Below are 19390 nucleotides of genomic sequence, written 5' to 3' on the forward strand. Positions count from 1 at the left end.
AAATGAATAGACTACTATAAATAGTGCGTTGCAGGTCTGCACACGGGGGCATTCAATTACGAGTGGGACCGACAACTTTTTCCCTTTTTATTTTATTTTCCTGGTCCCCCGGTATTGGCGTCGATTCAAAACTCCCGGTCTTCTTTTATTTTCTACCCATTTCCGTCTTTCGTTTAGAAAAAAATTGCGTCGACCTATGCTGGCGATTGAATTCAATCAATTTCAAGCGAATTTCTTTGCAGAGATTTCCATGGAGACGGGTGGGGGGGAATTCGTTCGGTCAAGGCGGGATTGGTGGTACACGAACAACTGTACATTTTATGGATAGAGGTCAATTGAGCTTTAGGGCTCATCAGCCATTCATGGATTGAATTGGTGATAGGCTTCAGTGTCGGCCGGCCCGCCGAACTACTCACAGAGACACGTACTCATATATGGATAATGATTTCTCTGGAAATCTATAATGAATAGAATAGAACTGGCATCAGAACGGATCGTGTGTCACCCTCCCGCCATTTGAACACACCCGAAAATATCCGACATTACGTCGGCTGCCAGTGCCAGTGCAGTATTACAAAAGAAAAATTAATGAATACAGTAAATATCTAGTAAGAGAGGGGGGGGGGGGGGGGGAGAAAAAATAATAAAAGTAAAAACAGAAAGAAAGAGAATCAAAAAGAAAAAGTTACTGCTGGAGGAGAGACGTTATTAAAAATGCAGTCCAAGTTTAGTAGCTGCACCGGGACTAGAATATTGAACACCGGGCCGGGACATATACCATTCGACATCGATGAGATAGAAGGGAGAGAGAGAAAAAAAGAAGGAATATAAATGGTTGGGAATAAATGTAAGAGTTTTCTGTGTATAGATTACTCTTTGGCCGAAATCGAATAGATATAAAAACACGCCAAGAGTCACTATCGCATCTATACACACACAACAGAGTGTGGAATATCGATCGGGACTTTTTTTTTTTTTTGGCTTTTTCTTCTTCTTTCTCTCTCGACGATCCCGCTGAACTTACACATGTACTACGGGCCATCATTCCCGCTCTCATTATGTGATATCCTAGCTCGGCGATGACCGCACTAAAACTCAGTTTAAGGGGCATTGTCAACGGTGGACGAATGGATCCCATTGGCTTAGTATTTCACCTCCCCCTCCCCTCCCCAAATTCAACAACGAAATGCAAAATCCCCAAATTTTATTTTTCAAATTTATTACCGACGTAATAAAAGTAGATTTCTTTCATGGCGTGTAAAATAAAAAAGGCGGGATAGAATGGATCTAACCGGAGAGAAGGAGGAGCCGCCGTTTTGATGAAAAATCCCGAGCTATACTACACAGAGCGCCGAGCCTGTGTGTACACCAGCGACATACATCATCCTATCCAGCTGTCAAATATCGGAGAGCGGATAAACATCTGGACGGCGCAAAAAGAATATCCGAAGCAAAAGAGAAATACAAACAAATAGATTTAAAAAAAAAAGCGCGATTTTTTGAAATCATCAATTACGGTTGAGGACTTAGCCGCTCGTTGCATAAGAAGTGAGACAAGAGCGGAACCGGGGGGACTTTTGTCTGCCGCTATCTTTGTGTGCGTGAATGAATAAACGAGACAAAGCCCCAAGACTAGGGGTGGGTGGTAAAAGGAATTGTTGAGAAAATCAGAGCTTCCCAGTTATCGAAAGTCTCCAGAGGAGGACGAAAAAGTGTAGAGGGATCCGATCCATTTTCAGAGAAAGAAAGAAATCCTTGAAAAAATAAAATAAAATATAGAAAAAAGTTGCACAGAGGCGGAGACGACGCCATTTTGGTTGTGTGTGTGTGTGTGTGTGTGTGTGGGTGATATCTGTGCGTCTTGTGCCGGAGAAGGAGGAGGAGGGATGATGGAAAGGCCACTGAAGAAGAAGAAGCGTCGACGACGAGAGTATTGAGCGTCGTCAGAAGATCTCTCCACCCCTCGACGCCACCAACCGCCCGGAGAAAACGAGACGAGGCCAAATATCTTTCCTCTACGCCAAGACGGTGGCGCCTTGTCTCTAGCATTCTCCACGGGACAATCTATTATTTACGTATATACAGTAAACATATATAAATAAAAGGAGGTGGGGGCCCGTTGCTGCTGATGTTCCATTACACAGACACAGAGAGAGAGAGAGATGCGTCCGATGAAACGAGAAAGAAATCAACCTATCGCGCTGCGGCTTGACACCTTTCTTCGTCGATACAATCCATCACTAGCGGCTTATTGCCGGTGAAATACGCCGGCCTTTCAAGACTACAAGTCTCATTTAATCGAATGAGCATCCACTATCGGGTAATGAAGGTCCCAGTTCCATCCATCCAAAGCTGAGGGAACATGGCTTAGAGTTGTAGTCGTCACACAGGCCCAGAGTCTCTCTCTCTCTCTCTCTAGCTATACGTTGCTTTTTATGGCTCCATAGACTGTTCTATACACCCCGAGTCGAAATGCCAACTTGAGCCACTAATAAAATACTGGATTCCACCAAAAGTAGTGGCTGAGAGGATTTCATGGCATCACTTTCAAAGTTTTGTGACCGGCCCTTACCATCTCTCGGAAATATATCGTCATTTCCAATCAGTGTGCGTGGCCGCTCGAGAAACCGAGACCAAGTTGGTTCTGGTGAACACCAGATGGCGATACTTTCCCAGTGACAAAAAAATCCGTTCGAAAAAAGATAATTTGGCGCCCATTTCGAATAACACGAGGATTAAGAACACCCTTAATAATATTCAAGATATGCCTATATGCCTGCCAAAATAACTCACGAGCTTTTTCAAGAGAATTGTGAGAGAATCAATGTTCTTGTTTGATCCTCAAGGAGACTTCTTTAAAACACTATTAGACTAGAACAAACGATAGTTTCCTACCTTGTGTTGTGTGTCCATACAGAGATTTCAGTGAAGATCCAATGTGTGTTGACTGATGATATTCCACATGGTATGAAGACTGCGATCAATCCTCAGCTTTAACCAGGCATGATGTTCAGTATCCAATACCCAACACTGAATGCTGAGTACCTTGATCAAAACACGAGAACAAAAAGGTAAATGACATGTCTTGCAATTAATGATCAATCTAAACAGTTTTTGAAATATTAAATAAAGCACATTATTTAATCATACATCAAACTTCAATACCTGAAGTTGGTGTTGGACTGTTGGTGAGTTGTGAAAGTGAAAACTAGGAAAACTAGCTGGCACTTCATTCATGCCACGCTTCATTAAACTTTGTTTTTCCTGCTAGCTTTTATGGACAAATGAATCCAATGAGTCAATACACTTTTTAGTAACTGTGAGGTTCCCAGAATTCAAACTAGATGAGTATCAGGTTAATTAATCTTAATAAAAACTAACAACTAAGATGTAACCATGTGACTGAGTCCGATGTGGCGATGTGACTTTCAAGAGGTATGGACTAAAAGAGCGCCAAACGACGGTTGTTAGACTTACAATTAAAGACAAAAGATGGCAGACCGTTTTGTTTTAAAATATGGGCGCCAATATAAAAAGGAAATTCTAATTTATGACGATTGGTGTTGAAAATCATGTATTGTTTGAAAATTATTATCCTAAATGGAAACTAATAGTAAAATTACTTTTAATGACACTATTTTAAGTCTATAATGTGATTTGCAATCGAATAATTTCGTTAATATTTCGTTGGAAGAAGGAAAAATTTAGCAACAGCTATTAGACACGATCGATCCAACTCGATACGGTCGAATGAATTTTCGGTATCATAAGAAAAAATAGAAGAAATGTCAGCAGGTCACTGGAACCCGCCGTTAGTACGCTATTGGTTCCTACAATTAAACAAGATCAGTTAGACTAGCTACTTCCCTATTATTTAATGAGATTTAAAACTGATACCAGCTTTGGTTGTTGTCTGTGGAGACCACGTTGTGGTTGTTTGTGTGCTTGAAATATTGGCGATGGCGGTGGTTTCCATACTTGATTTAGAAGTGGTCGTTGTTATGTCATTTGGTGGTTCAGTTGGTGGCTGTTTAATAACGGCTAGTTTGACGGAGACAACATTAGAAGTGCTACTTGCATCGTTGTTATCATTGACGGCTCTCAAAGCGATGTAGTAGGTAACATTCTCAGATGTTTTTGGCAGAACAAGGGTCACGCGTTGTTTGTTACCCGACTGGAGCGGTTGCATACCTCCGTCAATAACGTCCTGATCTCCAAATTGCACAGGCTTAGAATCGAAATTGCTGTCCAAAAGGTTATCAAACACTTCCGAGTATTTGATCTGGTACTCCTTCGCTACATTAATGATATCATAACCAAAACCAATAAAAAATATGTGATGAAAAACATAACAAAGACCAGAGAAATACCAATTCCTTCGTCGAGTTGTTGGCCAGTAGCAGTCCATTCAATTGCCATGGATGTTTGATTGACCTGAATAGCCACAATTTTCAAATCCGTCACACGACTAGGGGGATAGGATGTAACGGTAGATGTAGGTATTTCCACCTAAATTAATCATCAACGGAATGGACTTTATTGACATTAAAGTTGAATTTTTTTTTTCAATTTTTTACCCTGAAAGTTCCACCGGATTGAATCCGATTGAAATCTCCTAATGTGGTGTTTGACTGTTGGTTACCGTCGTCGACGTACGAAGACTCCGAACCGTTGACGACGCATAACAAATTGTAGCGTCCATTTACAATGGGGTCCACATAGTAGCGTGAATAAATCCCATCATTTTTTTCTGAATCAGCTCCTACGCCCGAATCCAACAAGTCAATAACTTGAAGAACACCGTCAGGTCTCTCAACGTAAGCCCTGAAAAATGTGCAATACAAATCGAAAGTAGGGTTAGAAAAACAAAAGAAAAACAAAACATGTTTAAATGAATGAATAGTAATTTAATTTACTGAACGTTGGCTCCAAGAACAAGATTTCGCCCTTGTTTAACGACAGCCACTAGCCGGACAGGTGTAATGCCAGCATCCACGACGACTGTTCCGCTAGGGACCAAACATTCCACGGTGATTGGGGCCGTTGTACTGGATCTTGATTTCGACTTAACAATAACATTGACATATTCTGTTGTACTGGAACCGACGGTCAACGAGAAACTCCACACACCTTCTTCGGCAATGCCAGGAATCTCGATGTAAGCCAGTTTAGTGGCATCGTCATAAATCAGTGTGTTATAAACTTGACCGCTAGGGGACATGACGGAAAAGTCAAGTAAGAAATTTTTGTTAGTATAGTCGACACGAAAAGTGAGATTCCGCCCTATGGTAGAGTCGACAGTGACTGTATCTTGAAATATGGTCCTGAATCCAATTTGGTATTTCTTCTGGAACAACTGAACAGTTAAAACTTGAGATAATACTGCTGGTTGGTAAATCAATGATCCTGTGAAGGCGTCGTTTAGTTCGTCGTTGCCGCCGTTATCGTTGATAAAATAACTTATCCCGTTGGTTTGTGTCGCCAAATTTTCGATTTCGTTTTCAGCATCACGACTTTTTCAAGAAAAAAAAAATTAGTTCATTGGTTTCATTGATTAATAAATATTTCTACCCAAATGCGATGGATACCACTTGAATTTGAGCGGCAATCAACGCAGGAGTTACATCTCTAATGTACGGATTTACATTCTCCCCGCCGTCGGTCACCAATACGATAACCCCTCCGTTACCACTCGGTTTTAGAATCTAATTACATAATAACTTCATGTTCTGATCATTCTACTAATGGCAAAGAAATTGAGGTTCAAAATGTTACATCGATCGCATATTGGAGTCCACAGCCGATACATGTCCAGCCCTCTGTTATGCTGGGAACTTTGTCCATCAGTTGCTGTCTTGTTTCATCATTTACTACAGTCAAGCTACTTAGCACGGTCGCATAGTCACTATTGATGTTAGACGAAATCAACTAGATGAATTAAATGCCTCTAACTTAAAATCTATTTAACTCTCATTTACTGGAACTTGACGATTCCTAACGAAGTTCTATCAGGAATATCATACTGAATCCAACGACGAGCTGCATCGTACAATCTCCCAATGCGATTCTAAAAATTACAAATCTGATAGTAGCAAATAAATCGTATAGTAAATAGAACTACAGATCCAATATGCCTACATGATCGTCCATGCTGCCTGACACGTCAGTAACTAGCACGTAACGAGCTCCATTCAAAACTCGGACGACATTAAATGTTGGCTTCAAATTGGCGATGTTGGTTGGCAAATTATTGTTTCCAGCAAAATCAGCGTGACGTGAAATCACCGACCAGACACTTTGCATGTCACAAACTGCGTTTTGCTTGTTTGGTGCTTCTCGATTGTGTTTGTGAACACTGGATTCCTCGTCGTCACAGAAATGCATCGCCTAAAACAAGACAGAGTTAATTAACTTTAAAAAGATCTTTTAAATAGAAAATACCGAAGAAAGCATCCGATGATCAGACATGATGGATGATCCTGGTTTAAACTGGTCGGTGAAACTGTAGGTGCAATTTGTGTCGTAAAGGCCCGTTTCATCAACACTGCAGCCATAGTCATAAGTGAAGTCAACCGGCTGGTCAGAGCATACGTTAGGCACCAAATCACTCGATTCATCAGATTGAAGTCGGTAGAACATTGGAAAGGCAGAGTCATCGTCTGTGAAGCCATGCTCTTCGAACACTCCGTAGCGCAGTCGAGCCCATTCTCTTACGAAAACTTTACCTGCATTTTTAAATTTATGAAATTATTGATTTATCAACATGTAAAAGATAAAAGTTCACCTGCCGGACCAAACTTCAATTTGTTGGATTCAGTATCGAAATTCAGGACGTAATTAGGCGTCAAGTGAATAAATTCGCCAGGATCACCACATCCGCCCAATTGCACGGTGTATGGACTATCTCCAAATTTCCAATTCGGATGGTCAATTTGAATTTCGGCATTCTGTGTCATTTAAGCAAATAATCTATGTATATTCTCTTTGCATATGTTGTCATGTTTTTTGTACAATAAATTAAGCATTCACGCACCTGAAAATTTTCCCAAGTGCTGGCATTGGCCGTGACATTTTCCCACGTCTGGGGTATCAAAATGTTAACGGACTCGATGTAGGATCGATGCCGTGTGGCTTCGTACAAAACAGCAGAGGCTTCGGTGATGAGAAACTTTAAACATATTTATTTTAACTGTGTTATTGTTCGCAAGAAAAGAATAGTTAAATGTAAGTAAGTAGGGTTTACTTGAATCTTTTCCAAAAGGTCGCCAGCTTGATCTGGGAGGACATTGGGTGAAATGGCAACTACAACATCGCGATAACCGTTATTGACGATGTTGATCCTGCTACCGGTAGCGTGAAAAGAGAGGCAGCAAAAGATCAGCAAATAGAGAAGATGTTGATGACAGACCGTCATGATGTGGTTGTTTTGTGGAAATACCAACGAAGAATAGAAATTTAATATTCCCGAAACAGTATTTATACGCGAACCAGGGGGTGACATAGGAATAGCGGATTTCACAATTTTTGTGACGAAACAAATATCAGTCGCAACTGCATTTTATAGAACTTATTATCCCACAGGCTTTTCTTAAAGCAAATCCAAAATTCTCCAACACATACTGTATTTAAATACGACTTTGAGACTAGACGTTTTATAGCACGTTGGTTCCTTTTCCAGCAAAAATTTTGTTTACAGATTGTTTTTTTTTTTGCTCCTATCTAAAGAAGGAGGAATTTTGTTTTCGTCAGTCATCGCTTTCTTTATGCTAAAAGTCACCGACGAACCTTTATTACTTTACAACCTCGTTTACAACCGAACTACGTATCTGATTACCTACTGTAAGATTAAGTAAAAACAGGGATTACTAATTTAATAAGTAGATTAAGCGTTCGAAAACCCGTGAAATCTTGGCACCGCCAAAGAGATTAGGATCCTTCCCAGATGTAATAAAAGGAATAAGAAGCAAAAGGGATCCGGGGACTTTCTGAACAAAGTTAAGGAAAGATTCTTGATTCGATAAGGCCTAATAAAAGTCGGGCCTTTAGCTCGAATATGAAGATCAAACTTAACGAATCTTTCAAAAGGTATGCGCACGTAAAACATCGGGGTTAAACAAATTTAAAAAATAAAAGTTTTTACAAATTGTCTGTGTGTTGTTCTGGAACGTTGGGCCATATGGACACACGGTTTCTGCAGTAAAGGTTATTCGAGTTATAAGCTACCTTAGAATATTAATCACAATTTCGGTTGATGAAGCGGAAATATTAATCTTGTGCTTAAATTTATTGCTCAACTATTTATTTTAGCTTAACTTGTGCGCGACATTTTCTTGCATGGGTTATATCCAAAGGCCAATAATAACATTATTAATAAGCTATCAAGCCAAGCTATACTGTAGAATGATTTGATTCCTTAATAAGATAATTTGCCCGTTATCTACAGTAAATAACTTCGTTAATATTTCTCTGGGAAATTCAACAGCTCAGTCACGATTGATCCAACTCGATATAATCGAATGGACTTTCGATATCAAAAGAGCAGATAGAAGGAAAATAAGCAGATCACTGGAGCACTTTAGTCCACTGCTTCCTACAATCCAACAATTCAACAAATGCATTCAACAAGATGAGTTAGCTTACATTCTATCATTTAACGAGATTTTTAAAAATTGTACCAGCTGAGCTTAAAAACTCGGGAGACAAAATGGTGTTTGGCTTGGTAAACCCGCGAATACTGGCGGTGGAAGATGACGATGAACTTGATTTTTCCGTAGAGGACACATTATGGGTGTCGGAGGTAGAGGACATGGCTGGGGTTGGATCCGCTTTTGATGCTTGGGTTGGCGGCTGTATAATATAAGCTAGTTGGACAGATACGACGTTGGAAGTGTTACTCGCAACGTTCCTCTTGTTAGTGGCTCTCAGAGCGATGTAGTACGTCACGGGATCAATCGTATCCGGAAGAGCAAGTGACACACGTTGTTTGCTACCCGATTTAAGAGGTTGCAGACTACCGCTGAGGACGTCCTTCTGTTCGAATTTCACAGGCTTGGAACCGAAGTTATTTTCCAATAGGTTGTCGAATACATCAGAATATTTGATCTGATACTCAGTTGCTGCATTACGGTACAACGAAGGTGTCTAAAGTCATTCACAAAATATTGTTTAACCCATGAATCATGAATACCAGTTCCGCTATCCAGTTCTTGTCCAGGTGCCGTCCACTCGATTGTCAGCGACATACTATCAACCTCCATAGCGACGACTTTTAAATCTGTGACTCGGCTTGGGGGATAAGAATTAGATCGCGTTACAGGCTTTTCAACCTGAAATAATCGTGGATATTGGAATCAAATTTCAGTTACAAAAGGATAACAAATTTTTACTAATGTATTACCCTGAACGTTCCACCAGATTCGACTCGATTGAATTCTCCCGTTGAAGTATGCTGCAGCTGGCCCATACCGTCATCGATATAGGATGACTCAGTGCTGTTGACGACGCACACCACAGTGTAACGCCCTGCGCCAGAAAGATCTAGGTAGTAGCGTGAATATATACCGTCGCTCTCAGTTGTGTCGGCTCCGACTCCAGTATCCACCAGATCAATCACTTGAAGAGTATTGTCAGGTTTTTGCACGTGAGCCCTGAATTGCGTTTCCGTGAATTTTAGAAAATTAGTTGGCCGAATATTTAGTGATTATTGGCAAGGCTATTATTAATCGCCCATTATAAATCACTTTAACATAAAAACATTTTAGTAATTGAAAAGAAAGAGTGTTATTTACTGAACGCTGGCACCGATTACACGATTTCGCCCTTGTTGGACGACAGCCACCAGCCGGACAGGTGTAACGCCAGCATCCACGACGACTATTCCACTAGGTACCAAACATTCCACGGTGATTGGGGGCGTTGAACTGGATCTCGACTTCGACTTGACGATTACATTGACATAGTCTTTTGTACTGGAACCAACGGTCAATGAGAAAGTCCATGCACCTTCTTCGGCAATGCCAGGAATCTCGATGTAAGCCAGTTTAGCGGCATTGTCATAAATCACGGTGTTGTACACTTCACCACTTTTTGACTTGACGGTGAAGTTCTGCAAGTAATTTCTGTCTGTGTATTCTGCGAGGAAGGTGAGGTTTCGGCCGACGGTGAATTCGACAATGGCCGAATCTTCGAATTTATTCCCGTTTTGGTATTTTTTCTGGAACAACTGAACATTCAAGTTCTTTGATTGTACTGCCGGTAAAAAGGCTAATGATCCTTTGAAAGCATCATTTAGTTCGTCGTTACTGCCCTTGTCATTGATGAAATAACTTTTCCCGTTGGTTTGTGTCGCCAAATTTTCGACTTCATTTTCAGCGTAGCGTCTTTAACAAGAGAAAATCGTAGGTTGTTGAATTAATTGTTTGATAAATATTTGCATACCCAAAAGCAATCGAAACAACTCGAATTTGAGCGGAAGTCAGTTGGGGAGTTACTTCATTAATGAACGGATGTACATTTTGTTCGCCGTCAGTCACTAACACTATGACGCCTCCATTCCCGCCAGGCTTCAAGATCTAATTGCACCAGAACGTCATATTAGAATTAATCTACTTTGTTATTGAGAATGTAAGGTACAAAATATTACATCAATCGCCCTTTGAAGACCACAACCGATGCATGTCATGCCCTCCGTATCGTTTGGAACTTTGTTCATCAATTGTTGTCGTGTTTCATTCTTTACAATAGTCATGCTACTTAGCACCGTCGCATCCGAGCTATTGATACAAAAAACGAAGTGAATTAGAGGAAATAATGAATCAGTTTTAAAAATATGTTTAGGTCTTATAGCCTCATTTACTGGAACTTGACGATTCCTAACGAAGTTCCATCAGGAATATCATACTGAATCCAACGACGAGCTGCATCGTACAATCTCCCAATGCGATTCTAAAAATTACAAATCTGATAGTAGCAAATAAATCGTATAGTAAATAGAACTACAGATCCAATATGCCTACATGATCGTCCATGCTGCCTGACACGTCAGTAACTAGCACGTAACGAGCTCCATTCAAAACTCGGACGACATTAAATGTTGGCTTCAAATTGGCGATGTTGGTTGGCAAATTATTGTTTCCAGCAAAATCAGCGTGACGTGAAATCACCGACCAGACACTTTGCATGTCACAAACTGCGTTTTGCTTGTTTGGTGCTTCTCGATTGTGTTTGTGAACACTGGATTCCTCGTCGTCACAGAAATGCATCGCCTAAAACAAGACAGAGTTAATTAACTTTAAAAAGATCTTTTAAATAGAAAATACCGAAGAAAGCATCCGATGATCAGACATGATGGACGATCCTGGTTTGAACTGGTCGGTGAAACTGTAGGTGCAATTTGTGTCGTAGAGACCCGTTTTTGGATCGACATGACAACCATAATCATAAGTAAAGTCAATGGGCTGGTCGGAGCACACATTAGGCACTGAACTGGCCGTTTTTTGTTGGGCAGGCGCTGCCCGGTAGAACATTGGGAAAGCAGAGTCATCGCCCGTGTAGCCGTGCTCTTCAAATACTCCGTAACGCAGCCGAGCCCATTCTCTTACGATAACCTTGCCTTTTTGTCATTTAAAATTAATTTGACGTGGTTATTATGTACGTACAACAAGAAAAAAAGATAACACAACCTGCTGGTCCAAACTCAAATGTGTTGAATTCCGAATCGAAATTCATGACATAGTTGGGCGTCAGGTGAATAAATTCGCCAGGATCACCACATCCGCCCAATTGGACGGTGTATGGCTTGTCTCCATATTTCCAGTTCGGAAGGTCAATTTGAATTTCGGCATCCTGATTTCGTTTAAAGAATTTTTCTATTTGCGCATCTCTTTTTCATAAGATAAATTGATTCTAGAATACTTGCGAATTTTCCCATGTACTAGCGTTGGCTGTGACACTTTCCCACGTCTGAGGGATCAAAATGTTCACCGATTTAATGTACGAACGATTCCGCGTTGCTCCGTACAAAACAGCTGAAGCTTCAGTGATTAATAACTTTTTTAAGAAGAATTTGTTGAATTGCTTTGTTAGTAGCTTTGAATAAAGAAACGTAAAATGCTATTAGAAAACTATTAAATTTTACCTTGATTTTATCTAATAAATCGCCAGCTTGATCTGGTTTGACATCAGGTGAAATCGCTACGACGATATCCCGATAGCCGTTGTTGGTTATGTTGACTCGGCTACCGAAAGCGTGAAGAGACAGGCAGCTAAAGATCAGCAACAAAAAGAGAGGACGATGCTGACAGACCGTCATGGTGTCGTCCTTTTAAGGACAATAAAGTTAAAGTGGAATAGAAAGTGAAATTTTCAAACCAGTTTATATACACGCAACCTAAGGGTGAAACAAAGAAAAAAGCGAGGGATATCCCACTCTTTTCTGGTGTTGCCTTCGTCTAAAATTAGGAAAACGGTCCGGAAATCCAGAAAGATTAAAGATTTCTGAAAAATACGAAATTTTGGAAAATCCCAGAAAACTAAGAAAATATCTGAAAATAATGGAAAATTAGACGAAAATTAGAAAAAATTAGCAAAAATTAAGAGAAATTAGGGAAAAATTTGACATTTCTGGATAAAATTGGAAATTAGATCAAACAAGAACATATCAAAATTTTTATGGGAATAATTTAGATCATTGGGAACTCGGAAGTAGCTTTTTAAATGTAAACATTACATCATCTGCTTTTTCAGTTATCGCACGCTTTCTAACCGATCTTGTTATTTCCGGGGTCTTTGTGGTATAGTTGTCATTGTTCTAGTCGTTGGTGGTTGGTTTGGCGGCGGTTTTTACACGAATGATATCGACGGAGATGATGATGTTTGATAAGTTGTTGGAAACGATGTTTAATAACAGACCGTCATAGTGTCGTAGTTTTGGGGACAATAAAGTGGAATAGTAAGTGAAATTAACAAATCAGTTGATATACACGCAACCTAAAGAAGAAACAAAGAAAACAAGATTGCTCAACGTTTGAGATATAAATTGAATAATACGCAAGATATAAATCAATTATCGGCAAGCCGCGGCAACTTTGTACCTTCGTCGTGGGGATTTTTGGATCGATAACTCTTCATTTTTTCTTTTTTCCCCGTGAAGTTGAGAAACTTTTAAAGCAAACCAGATGGAGGCAGTTTAACAAACCTAATTTTTTCATCACACTTCGATACTTCGATACATAATAAGAAATTTAGTAGCAGCGAATCAAAAACAACATTAAAGAATTCGTCATATCAACGGCGTAGGAAATGGGACTTCATAGAAATGATCTTACTTTAGGAAAATCAAAATGAAGGTACTCAAGTTACTTGACTTTTTTAAGACTTGTAACTTTAGCGGGGACAAGGAAAGCTGGTGATTATGCATAGGAACTCTTGACCATTAGAACACAGTAAAGGCACGCAGTTTATGTTGCTGCTGAAATTATTGTGTATTTACTGAAACTAATTGCTCACTACTTGGCGCTGAAGGAAGTTAACAATACAATTTTTAACCATTGAAATGATCAAGCGCTAGTGTAAGTAGCTCTCCATCCCCTGAAATAATTACCTGTCCCATCAGTAACGAAGCGCACCAGCATTTCGTTGGACGAGGAAACCACGACTCCAGGTACAGTCGCGCCAGTGTGTTTTAACAAAAGGTGGCCAAAGGAGGTGGAGGGACCGTCATATACTTCGACAAAGTCGTATGGACTCTCGATATCAAAATGGCTGAAAGTCAACCGGATTTTAGATGGAGGAGCCACTCGAACGGTCCATTTGCAATCATAGTTATTCGGATAGGGGCCTGGGTAGTCGGGAGATGTCAACAAACCACTGGAGCTCGTTAATACACTATTACACCCTAAAATGTTAAAAAATCATTAGTCACATATCTACCCGATTTGTGAGATGTCAATAAACATATATATACCCGTGTTTACGCTGGTGGTTATTTCTGGGGCCTTTGTGGTAGTTGTCGTTGCTCTAGTCGTTGGTGGTTGGGTCGGCGGTGGTTTTACACGAACGATTTGGACGGAGACGATGTTAGATGTGTTGCTCGAAGCGCTCTTGTCGTTAATGGCTCTCGCAGCAATGTAATACGTTACGTTTTCGGGGGCTTTTGGAAGAGAAAAGGACACGCGTTGCTTGCTGCCGGATTGGAGCGGTTGCAAACTTCCATCGACAATGTCTTGTGGTCCAAATTGCACAGCCAAGGTGGAATTAAAATTGTTGTCCATAAGATGGTCGAATACATTTGAATATTTGATCTGATACTCCTTCGCTAAATTAATTATTTGACAATAGAGATTAGGAACGAAATAATGATGATAATAACACTTAATGACGTGGATTACCGATCCCTTGATCCAATTGTTGACCGGTTGCCGTCCATTCAATTGTCACAGACATTTGATCGACTTGCATAGAAACGATTTTCAAATCTGTCACCCGACTAGGTGGATAGGTTGTCACCAACGGTTTTTCCACCTGAAATGATCGTCCACATTGAAATAAAAAGTATTTCGAATAAAAATATGAAATGATGACTTCACATTACCCTGAAAGCTCCACCGGATTGAACCCGATTGAATTCTCCCATTGTGGTGCGTTGCTGTTGGTCTTCACCGTCGTCGATGTACGAAGACTGCGAGCCGTTGACGACGCACACCAAAGTATAACGTCCAGCTTGGGTGAGATCTATGTAGAAGCGTGAATAGATGCCGTCGCTCTTGGCTGTGTCGGCTCCGACCCCAGTATCCACCAGATCTATCACTTGAAGGGCAGTGTCAGGTCTCTCCACGTAAGCCCTGAATAACAGGAAAAAATTTATAAAAAACGGGTGAGATATTCCAATTCGTTATTGTATTATAATGTGACGTATAGCCAAGGTGATATCTTAAAACTTACTGAACGTAGGGTTAGAAAAACAAAAGAAAAACAAAACATGTTTAAATGAATGAATAGTAATTTAATTTACTGAACGTTGGCTCCAATGACTCGGTTACGTCCTTGCTTAACAACAGCGACAAGTCGGACAAGGGTAATAGCAGCATCCACGACGACTGTTCCACTAGGGACAGAACATTCCACGGTAATTGGGGCCGAGTCGGATTTCGATTTCGTCGTGACGATGACATTGACGTAGTCTGAGGAGCTTGTACCGACGGTCAACGTGAAATTCCAAATGCCATCTTCGGCTACTCCGGGAATCTCTATGTAAGCCATTTTGGCAGGGTCATCATAAGTGAGAGCGCTGTACACCTGCCCACTTGGGGACTTGACAGAAAAGCCCTGCAAGTAATTTTTGTTTGTGTAGTCGACGCGGAAGGTGAGATTCCGGCCAACCGTCCAGTCAACAATGACCGAATCTTGGAATTGATTCCCTTTTTGGTATTTTTTCTGAAACAACAAAACAGTTAAGTTCTCCGATGGTACTGCCGGTAGATAGGTCAACGATCCTGTGAAAGCGTCATTTAGTTCGTCGTTGCTGCCGTTATCGTTGATAAAATAGCTTTTTCCGTTGGTTTTTGTCGCCAAATTCTCAATTTCATTCTCAGCATCACGACTTTGTCAAGAAAAAAAAATCAGTACGTTGGTTTCATTGATTGATAAATATTTCTACCCAAATGCGATGGATACCACTTGAATTTGAGCGGCAATCAACGCAGGAGTTACATCTCTAATGTACGGATATACATTCTCCCCGCCGTCGGTCACCAATACGATAACCCCTCCGTTACCACTCGGTTTTAGAATCTAATTACATAATAACTTCATGTTCTGATCATTCAACTAATTGCTGAGAAATTGAGGTTCAAAATGTTACATTAATTGCATATTGAAGTCCACAGCCGATACACGTTGATCCCTCTGTTCTGTTGGGTACCTTGTCCATCAGTTGCTGTCTTGTTTCATCATTGACCACAGTCAAGTTACTTAGCACGGTCGCATAGGAACTATTGATGTTAGACGAAATCAAAAAGATGAATTAATTGCACCTAACTTAAAATATATTTAACTCTCATTTACTGGAACTTGACGATTCCTAACGAAGTTCCATCAGGAATGTCGTACTGAATCCAACGACGAGCGGCATCATACAATCTCCCAATGCGATCCTAAAAAATAAAAATTACAAATTATCATATAGTAGCCAAGAAATAATATAGTAAATAGAACTACAGATCCACTATGCCTACAGAAGAAGTCATGCTTGACGAGACGTCAGTAACGAGCACGTAACGAGCTCCATCAAAAACTCGGACAACATTAAATGTTGGCTTCGAATTAGCGATGATGTTGGTCGGCAAATTATTATTTCCAACAAAATCGGCGTGACGTGAAATCACCGACCAGACACTTTGCGTATCGCAAACAGCGTTATGCTTGTTTGGTGCTTCTCGATTGTGTTTGTGAACACTGGATTCCTCGTCGTCACAGAAATGCATTGCCTAAGACACGAAAAATCCACTCAAATTCATTTCATACTTTAAGAATTTTTTCAATGAAACATACCGATGATAGCATTCTATAATCAGACATGATTGACGATACTGGTTTGAACTGGTCGGGGAAACTGTAGGTGCAATTTGTGTCGTAAAGGCCAGTTTGCGGATCGACGTGACAGCCGTAATCATAATTAAACTCGACCAGCTTGTCAGAGCAAACATTAGGCACCAAATCAGTCGATTGTTGGGTAGATGCTGACCGGTAGAACATTGGGAAGGGAGTTTCATCGCCCGTGTAGCCATGCTCTTCAAACACTCCGTAACGCAGTCGAGCCCATTCTCTGACAATAACCTTGCCTGCAATTTAAAGTTAATTTTACATGATAACTGTGTACGTGGAATAGGTAAAACACAAAAGAAGCACAACCTGCTGGCCCAAACTCAAATATGTTGAATTCCGAATCGAAATTCATGACGTAATCGGGCGTCAGGTGAATGTACTCGCCAGGATCACCACATCCCCCCAATTGCACGGTGTATGGTCTGTCTCCAAATTTCCAATTCGAAAGGTCAATTTGAATTTCGGCGTCCTGATTGTGTTATAACATATATTGCACGTTGTATGTCCAGTAAAATTTGGAATAACTCTTAGTGCTAACTTTTAGGTACCTGAAAATTTTCCCAAGTGCTGGCGTTGGCTGTGACATTTACCCACGTCTGGGGTATCAAAATGTTAACGGACTCGATGTAGGATCGATGCCGTGTGGCTTCGTACAAAACAGCAGAAGCTTCGGTGATAAGTAGCTAAAACAAAATCATTAAAATATATAGCAAACGGTAGTAGTAGCAAATACGTAGTTCTAAACTCTAAATCAGATCGGTGGGAAGGCCCAATTAAAATTGAATAACGTACTTTAATTTTGTCCAATAAATCGTCAGCATGATCTGCTTTGACATCGGGTGAAATGGCTATGACAATATCTCGATAACCGTTGTTGGTTATGTTGACTCGGCTGCCGGAAGCGTGAAAAGACAGGCAGCACAAGAGTAGCAACACGAGAGGAAGATGATGATGGACCATCATGGTGTCGTCGTTTTCAAGACAATAAAGTGGAATAGAAAGTGAAATTTTCAAACCAGTTTCTATACCTACACGCAACTTAAGGATGAAACAAAGAAAAAAGGGAGAGGTTATCCAACTGGTGAGTACCAAGGATAGAAATTAAACTTCTCCCAACGCTTTATATATACACGTTCAACCCAAAAAACAAGGAAAACAGATTTCTCAATTTAAAGATAAACTGAATGACCGAAGTCGAAAACACGAATCAACTGTCAGCTCTGCGACGGTCTTTCTTCATGGGGATTTTGGGTTCTACAATCTATTTTTCCTTGGTTGAGAAATCCTGGCAATTTTGAGTGAGATATAATAACATAACCAATGAGACGAAAAGCTTAAAAGCTTTCAACAATGGCGAATCGTCCTTTTACCCCCGTCAATCAAAGTCAGTTGAAACGTCGCGGTCTAATTATCGGTTATCTATATCTAGAATAGAAAAGAGGATTCATCAAGAATACAGAAAAAGGAAAAAATAAGGGTCTTTCCGTGTTAGAAATATAGTTTGGAAAATACATATTCCTCTGGATATAGAAAAGGTGTAAAAAAGAGAGGGTATTTTCTGTGAATCTTACTTTCCGAATGTAAAACTGCAATAATACTCAATCTTTAGACGGAAACATTTTTACATCGATGCTTCAGGTTTCGTCAATATGGCTTAATTTTATTACGAGAGCTTTGAATACTTGTACATTTACTGAGAAAATCATAACCTCGATCCGTATCTAGTATGCCCAATCATATCTACAATTAAAAAGAGAAATAAGAGTTTGCTGTAGCTTACCAGTAGTCGTTTTTGCCTGATCCTCTTTGGTTGGATTTCAGGATTTGTGGGGAGCGACGATCTTGAAGAAAGACAACAACACAATACACTATGAAGTGTTGCTTGCAACATTTTTCTTCATGAAAGGCTTTGAAATAAGGGTGATTGTCATCAGCGTGTTTAGGGGTTACGCGTTTCTTGCTTCCGAACTCGACCACGTGCAAACCTTCGTTTTCTTTTATTGATGAGTAACATATCATGGCGTTCTGTTGTTCACACTGTATCACAGACAAATTGGAGTTGAAATGAGTAGGCCTACAATTATTTTCATGACCTGTTAGGCTGTTTCAAGTTACTTTCAAGACCTTCTTGGCTTCAACCTATTTGACCTTATTTGACTTGTTTCAACCTTGCCTCAAGTTTGATTTCAAGCCCTTGTTGGCTACATTCAAGTTTGTTTTGTTTAAACTATTAGTACGAAATTCTAGATAAGTTCGGCGGGTAAAACCTGCCATATCACCATGTAAATCCTGGTCCCAAGCAAAAAGCAATCCAAGTTAAGAGTTTGGACTGAACAGAACGAGTAAAAAAATTCGACTAGTTGCTAGTTTTAATTTTTTTATAAGTCACCTCACCTCACCTGCCATATTGCCGCCATATTGTAAATTATCTTTTACGTCATCTTGTGTTCTGTAATGCAACTAACAATTTTTTTTTATTCGGCAAGTTGATAAAAGATGGGACTAAACTGTAGGCAGCGTACGTACGCCGCAAGGTACCCGAAGGGAATGTTAAGGGTATTCTAGTTGGTATAGTAGTATTGGTATAGTTTTACAAAGACAGAGCTATAGAATAGTTATAGAATAATAAAAATATTCTGTTATAAAATTAGGCCTATTATTAAGATGGATTAATAACATTTAAAAAAAATTTATGCCCTTAGTTTCCGGAAGATTGTAATAAGCAGAAATCGAGAAAGAGATTAAAAGAATATTTCCGCATGTTTCTATCCAAACATTAAATAAAAAT

General features: G+C 40.0%; 3 protein-coding genes across 3 annotated transcripts; all 3 read right to left on the reverse strand.

Moving 5' to 3' along the window:
• Positions 1–3564: 3564 nt before the first annotated feature.
• On the reverse strand, positions 3565–7559 carry LOC124332380 (calcium-activated chloride channel regulator 4-like). The gene is made up of 13 exons (XM_046788880.1): positions 7244–7559; positions 7034–7168; positions 6785–6947; positions 6442–6725; positions 6139–6387; positions 5979–6067; positions 5776–5905; positions 5572–5705; positions 4917–5513; positions 4578–4824; positions 4371–4509; positions 3898–4296; positions 3565–3830 (listed from the first exon to the last, which is right to left on the reverse strand). The coding sequence occupies exons 1-13, from the start codon at positions 7499–7501 to the stop codon at positions 3718–3720; spliced, it is 2937 nt and encodes a 978-aa protein (XP_046644836.1). The 5' UTR covers positions 7502–7559; the 3' UTR covers positions 3565–3717.
• An 888-nt stretch (positions 7560–8447) lies between these two features.
• LOC124332396 (calcium-activated chloride channel regulator 1-like) lies at positions 8448–13186 on the reverse strand. Its single transcript, XM_046788881.1, has 14 exons — positions 13092–13186; positions 12137–12987; positions 11914–12048; positions 11682–11844; positions 11319–11611; positions 11016–11264; positions 10856–10944; positions 10643–10772; positions 10438–10571; positions 9789–10379; positions 9398–9647; positions 9188–9326; positions 8676–9116; positions 8448–8590 (listed from the first exon to the last, which is right to left on the reverse strand). The coding sequence occupies exons 2-14, from the start codon at positions 12308–12310 to the stop codon at positions 8484–8486; spliced, it is 2895 nt and encodes a 964-aa protein (XP_046644837.1). The 5' UTR covers positions 12311–12987; positions 13092–13186; the 3' UTR covers positions 8448–8483.
• A 270-nt stretch (positions 13187–13456) lies between these two features.
• On the reverse strand, positions 13457–17701 carry LOC124332316 (calcium-activated chloride channel regulator 4-like). Its single transcript, XM_046788876.1, has 13 exons — positions 17395–17701; positions 17151–17285; positions 16909–17071; positions 16549–16838; positions 16233–16484; positions 16063–16151; positions 15860–15989; positions 15656–15789; positions 15011–15598; positions 14591–14840; positions 14388–14520; positions 13964–14314; positions 13457–13894 (listed from the first exon to the last, which is right to left on the reverse strand). Exons 1-13 carry the CDS (start codon positions 17563–17565, stop codon positions 13557–13559), a joined length of 3024 nt encoding a protein of 1007 aa, XP_046644832.1. The 5' UTR covers positions 17566–17701; the 3' UTR covers positions 13457–13556.
• Between the last annotated feature and the right edge of the window lie 1689 nt (positions 17702–19390).

The sequence above is a fragment of the Daphnia pulicaria genome, chromosome 1, assembly GCF_021234035.1.
Source record: "Daphnia pulicaria isolate SC F1-1A chromosome 1, SC_F0-13Bv2, whole genome shotgun sequence".
NCBI lineage: Eukaryota > Metazoa > Arthropoda > Branchiopoda > Diplostraca > Daphniidae > Daphnia > Daphnia pulicaria.